Source organism: Eriocheir sinensis, chromosome 19 (assembly GCF_024679095.1).
Source record: "Eriocheir sinensis breed Jianghai 21 chromosome 19, ASM2467909v1, whole genome shotgun sequence".
NCBI lineage: Eukaryota > Metazoa > Arthropoda > Malacostraca > Decapoda > Varunidae > Eriocheir > Eriocheir sinensis.
Genome location: NC_066527.1, coordinates 6557559 through 6563437, shown reverse-complemented (window position 1 = coordinate 6563437; position 5879 = coordinate 6557559). Strand labels below are relative to the sequence as shown.

Here is a 5879-nt window from a genome sequence, read left to right as displayed (position 1 = left end):
TTGTTATGACTATAATTATGTATTTGATGGAACGACTTTCTGAGACACGTCTTCCATCCCGCGAAGATTTTTTCAATTCGCTTCAAGAAGCAGAACTTTCCGAAAGTGATTATAAACATGCTCAGAATGTTTGGAAAGTAGCTGGGTGTCAGAGCCTAATGGACTATTTGTTGCTTTATGTAAAAGTGGATGTTGGCCTTCTATGTGATGTCTTCCTAGAGTGGAGAGGTATTTTGAAAACCCAGTGGAGGTTGGATATTGTAAATTATGTTAGCCTGCCAGGATTTGCCTATGACTCTTTTCTGCTAAAAACACAGCAGGAATTAGAGGTGCTTAGTAGCCCAGACATATATCATTGCATTCAAACAAATGTGCGTGGGGGCTACACAAGTGTTGTGCGTCGTTTTGTACGCACCAATAACATCTACACGAACCCTCAGTTTAATCCAAAACATGATAGAAACACTTTCCTTTCATATCTTGACTTCAACAGTCTTTATCCCACTGTAATGCAAGAGAAGTTACCATGTGGAGATAAGAGAAAACTAGATGAGACAGAAATGCACTGTTTTATGAGCGGGAGGGGGGCTAGGTCAATCAAGCAACCGATGGCGATTTTGGATACCTCATTCTGTGCGATACTGAGGCTGTCTCACGTGAAGTCATTGAGAAAACGGATGACCTCCCACTGACCATCAGAAGACACAATATCATCAATAGAGATATATCGTCAGCCGCACACGAATGGTATGAAGAAGAAAACCGTCCAGTACCGTGTAAGAACATAAAACTGATTGGAACACATGTTGCTCAGGAGAATATGCTGTTTGCTCTGTCCCTCCTTAAACTGCTTACTCAACTAGGCCGGGTTGTTAAAAAGTGCATGCTATTTATATGTTTAAGCAAAAGAACTTTCTTGCGGACTTCATTCAGGATAACATAGAAGCCCGCAAAAGTGCTACTTGCCCTATCAAGAAAACTGCCATCAAATGTATTTCAAAAAACATTTTTGGTCGATTCCTGATGAACGCGGCCAAATATAGTGAAGACATAGATATTGTCACCAACCGCGAAAATTTTTTGAAGCTGGTCCGAAGTCCTTACTTTAAACGCGTTGTACCCCTCAATGATGGCCATGTAGTTGTAGTTCGCCATAAGAAATATTCAGAGGTGAATCATTCAAACTACATTGGCTACTACGTCCTAGAGCTGTCCAAGCTGCGACTATATGATTTATTTTACAGTATCATGAAGGCTCATTACGGGAATCGGGCGAAACTAGTGTATTGTGACACTGATTCCTTAATAACAGAAATTGAAACTCCTGATCTATTAACAGAGTACTCGCAGGAACCCTTCAAAAGCTATATAGACACAAGTAACTTTAGCTCCTCACATTCCTTGTACAACACAGACAACAAAGGCAAGCTCGGATTTCTCAAGTCTGAAGTGAGGGAAAGAACCATCTCAGAATTTGTAGGTGTAAGACCAAAGTGCTACTCCATCCTCTTGGCAGACGGTGACCGGTTGAGTTCAGCTAAGAGCGTTCCAAAGCTCATAAAGAAAAAAATTGCTCATCAGCGATACAAAGACGTCTTATTTCAGAAGCAAACATTTACCTTTGGCTATCAGGGATTCACAGTGCACAATGGACGAATGAGTACAATAAAATATCCCAAGAGAGGGATATCTGTAGTTGAGGACAAAAGATACTACATTAGCACCTTGGAGTCACGGTCTTACGGTCATCCCGATAATTCTACAGGGGTAGAGGAGGAGGAGGAAGAGAAGGAGGCTGTAATCATAATTTGACCAAATTCCAATAAACATTAAGAACATAAGAACATAAGAACGCAGGAGTCTACAAGAGGCCCACCCGCATGCCGTCCAAATCCCTGGAGTTAGCCAGTATCTCCAGTCTCTCATCCCTTCACTGGCCGCCTCTGCAGCAGCCTTCCTTCGCCTGTGTTTCCTCCTCCCTACATGAACGCCTTCAGGAGGGGGGCATAAGGCGCCGCTCCGGCCTGGTCTGATCTTTTTCGTGTTTCTGCTCTGGCCTTCAAATGCCCCCAGAGCTCAAAGACAAAGAGGCATGAGTGGGTGTATGTTCTTTATTGCACTGAAAAACATTAACGTATTACAAGACATACAAAGAAACACAAAAAAGCAGACAACATAAAATTAAGCCATATCACTTGCTGCCATGGACGGACTGGCCTAAGTCAAGATCTAAATAATCTCTTCCTTTAGATCTTGACCTGAGCCAGCAACGTCCCCACCGACAGCCGAAGTTACCGAAGCCACCAATGTCACGTGGTCGTCGTTGTTATCGTAGCTACCGTAGCCGCCGGAGCCGAAGTAGCCGTCATAGCCATTAACATCCAAACTGACAGCCGGAGTTACGGAAGCCACGTTGGCCGCCGTTGTTACCGTAGCCGCGGTTATAACCGTTGTAGCCGTTGTTACTGTAGCCTTGGTTATAACCGTTAAAGCCGTTGTTACCGTAGCCGCGGTTGTTACCGTAGCCGCCGTTGAAACCGTTCTTACCGTAGCCGTGATAGCCGTTGAAGGTGAACTGATGAGGGGACTGGAATGCCACAACCTCAGCCCCGACTCCTTTGCTGAAGAGGGCTCCCTGTTAGGTTACGGAGAGAGAGAGAGAGAGAGAGAGAGAGAGAGAGAATTAAATTAAAGATGTAATAATTGTTTGCATAACAAAAACAATTCTCTCTCTCTCTCTCTCTCTCACACACACACACAAAAAAAAAAAAAACACTCACGGAGCTTGCTCTATTGGCCTCCAAGCCATTAAAGACTGCGCCGCCGCCTCCGCCTTCGAAGTCACCGTAGTCCAAACCGCCTTGGTTCCCTTGCCCCCCAAAAGGCGAGGGCGTGATGGGCTCCTGTCCTGTGAAGACAACCAGCATCACGATTATATCAGTAACAATAAAATCTGTTCAACAGCAACAACAACAAATAATAATAATAACAATAATAATAATAATAAAAGTGTCTGTCTGTCAGCCTGTTTCTCCACCATGGCAGTACGCGGGTTCTTGCTAGTTCCTGCGCCTGTCACTGTCAGCCTGTCGCTCCAGCAGTCAGTCTGTCTTCCTGTCGTCCGTCGGCTTGTGTTTCACTCACCGGCAGGGGCAGGAGCAGACGTGGCGGGCAGGACTTGCATGAACACCACCACCACCACCGCTGCCACACACCGCAGACCACCACGAGGCCGGCGACCCATCCTGGAGGCGGGGAGGAACACGGAGCGAAGGGAGAACACGGAGCGTGGACTGTGGGCTGCTCAGCGCCGGGAGGGAGGGAAGGCGCTGGCTGGCTGGGTGCTGAGGCGACGGGAGCAAGAGTGAGAGGCTGTAGGCTGCCCAGCGCCGGGAGGGAAGGAAGGCGCTGGCTGGCTGGACGCTGATTCGGCGAAGGGAGCGAGAAAGGGGCAAGAGGCTGGCTCTTGGATGGTCAGACGCTGAAGTGACCAATGTCTACTTCTCCCCTAAATATATACCTGTTGAAACGGGCGTAAGCCACTCCCGGTGAGGTATAGACGGGAGGCGAGGGGTTGCTACAAGCCAACCAAAGACCTTTCCCGTGTCCTCACTCCGTTTCCCTACCGTCTCATCAACACCAGACTGCCTCCAGAATTGTAAGACAGAGAGGCAGGAGTAGGTGTGTGCGTTCTTTATTGCACTGAATAAAACATTAACCCTCCCCCCTCCCAGCACACATGAATTCAAGGTTAAACTTGATAAACTAAATTTGGAGACGGGCCCCGCGAGTGTAAGTGCTCCTGTGTATCACAACGAGGCAAATATACAACACGTTAAACACACAGATAGAAAGCTAAAAGGAAGGAAAGAAAGGAAGGGAAGGGAAAACAAAAAAAGGAATTAAAGGAAAAAAATTAAGGAAGAGAAAGAAAACGAAATAAAAGAAAAACGAATAAACAGAATTCTAAATAAAAGGAAAGAAAGAAAGAAGGAAAACAAAGAAATTAAGTGTGAAAGAGGGAAAGAAACAAAACAATGCATTGAAAAAAACACACATGGAAACATGGAAATGTTTCCATGTGTGTTTTTCTTCAATGCATTGTTTTGTTTCTTTCCCACATGGCAGGGAAGACAAAGATAAAAAAAAAAAAAAAAAAAACGGAAAACAGGACGCCGTAGAGAAAGAAAACAAATGGAAGGTAATCGAGAAAGCAATCAAAGCAGTGAATGAAGGGATAAACAAAGGGATAAACAAACACAAGATAAGTAAAGAAATACACAGATGGATGCCCTAACACACAGGACCACAAAGATACCCAGCGAAGGCATCCCGCAGAACCAGTGTCCATGCAAATATTTCCTAGAGTTTCTCCCACGTAACCTGCCGGCAAATGAGGAATATTCCAGCGTTGCCAACTAGAGGGTATAGGGTCACAGGGCCCACGAATCTTGAGTTATTCTTTCAATTATCGTAAATTACCTGTGTTTCTCTGGGGCTTCTAACAATTACACTTCAATACAATAAGTGACACTATTAATAAAAATGTAGCTGATCATTCTTGTTGTTTTATTTATTGGTAAACGAGAAAAATATAAATGCCGTCCGACAACCTTTGCTCATCCTAAATCGTCCTTCCATGAAAGCCCTGAGAAATCCCTTTCCTTCTCCTCTCCTTCCTTCCCTTTACTGCTCTTCTCCTTCCTTTCCTTCTGTTCTCTTCTCCTTTCTTCCTTCCTCTTCTCCTTTCTTCCTTCCTCTTCTCCGTCCTTCCCTTCGCATCTCTTCCCTTTCCTTCCCTTCGTTCCTCTTCTCATTCTTTCCCATCGTTCTCTTTTCCTTCCTTCCCTTCTCTATTCTTCTTCTTTCCCCTTCCTCCCCTTCTTTCAATTCCCTTCCCTTCGCTTCTCTTCTCATTCCTTCCCTTCTTTTCTTTTCCCCATCCTCCCCTTCCTTCAATTCCCTTCTTCTTCTTCCTTCGCGTCTCTCTTCTCATTCCTTTCCTTCTTTTCTTTTCCCTCCCTTCCTTTCCTTCCTTATTCTTCCCTTCCCTTATCCTTTCTTCGTTGCCTTCCTTTCCCTTCCTTCCTTCCATACTCAGTAACCTCAAAATAGTCTTTCCACTTGCGTAGTAATAGTTGTAGTAGTAGTAGTAGTAGTACAAAGCTTAAGACCCGACCTTCTTAATTATCTCGCTCCATCAACTGTTCTATCAGCAAGGAATATTTTTCTTTTTACGTTTATTACCGTTGACGTCAGCGAGAAGATGGTGTGTCACGATTCTGGTCTTGTGTCCCCTTATTCATCCCTCTATTTACCCCTTTCCCCCCTCCTTCCCATTCTGCCCCTCTTCATCTCCTCCTCCTCCCCTTCTCTCTCTCTCTCTCTCTCTCTCTCTCTCTCTCTCTCTCTCTCTCTCTCTCTCTCTCCTGACCGCTTTCTAAAACTATATTCCTCCATTACAAATAAAACACTGGAGTTCCACGCACCTCTAGCTGGCGCCACAGCAGCTTGTTTTCATGCTACACGACCTCTGCAATGTGCCTCTGGGGGCCACCGTGTGCGTGCTGGGTTATAGAAATGCTGAGTAGTGCATATATACATTTAACGACGCGCTAATATTATAAGTCCGGGTTGTCCTTCGCATAGAGCAAACTAACTTATCTTGAGGGGGGCGCCTGGGGAACTGACTAAATTAGTTTTTCTCGCTCAACCCAGCCAGTCAGTGTCTCGCCTCCCTCCCATCGGTGAGCAGCCCACAGCCTCTCTCTTGCTCCCGTCGCCTTAGCACCCAGCCAGTCAGTAGGGATGGGCGTTAATTTGAGTACCGGTAGTATCGGTACCGAAAACTCAGGTACCGTTAGTACCGGTACCGGTAC

At 45.5% G+C, this 5879-nt stretch overlaps 1 protein-coding gene across 1 annotated transcript; it reads right to left on the bottom strand.

Moving 5' to 3' along the window:
- Positions 1–2097: 2097 nt before the first annotated feature.
- On the bottom strand, positions 2098–4030 carry LOC127000620 (N66 matrix protein-like). The gene is made up of 3 exons (XM_050864550.1): positions 3145–4030; positions 2781–2908; positions 2098–2635 (listed from the first exon to the last, which is right to left on the bottom strand). The coding sequence occupies exons 1-3, from the start codon at positions 3242–3244 to the stop codon at positions 2375–2377; spliced, it is 489 nt and encodes a 162-aa protein (XP_050720507.1). The 5' UTR covers positions 3245–4030; the 3' UTR covers positions 2098–2374.
- Positions 4031–5879: the final 1849 nt, after the last annotated feature.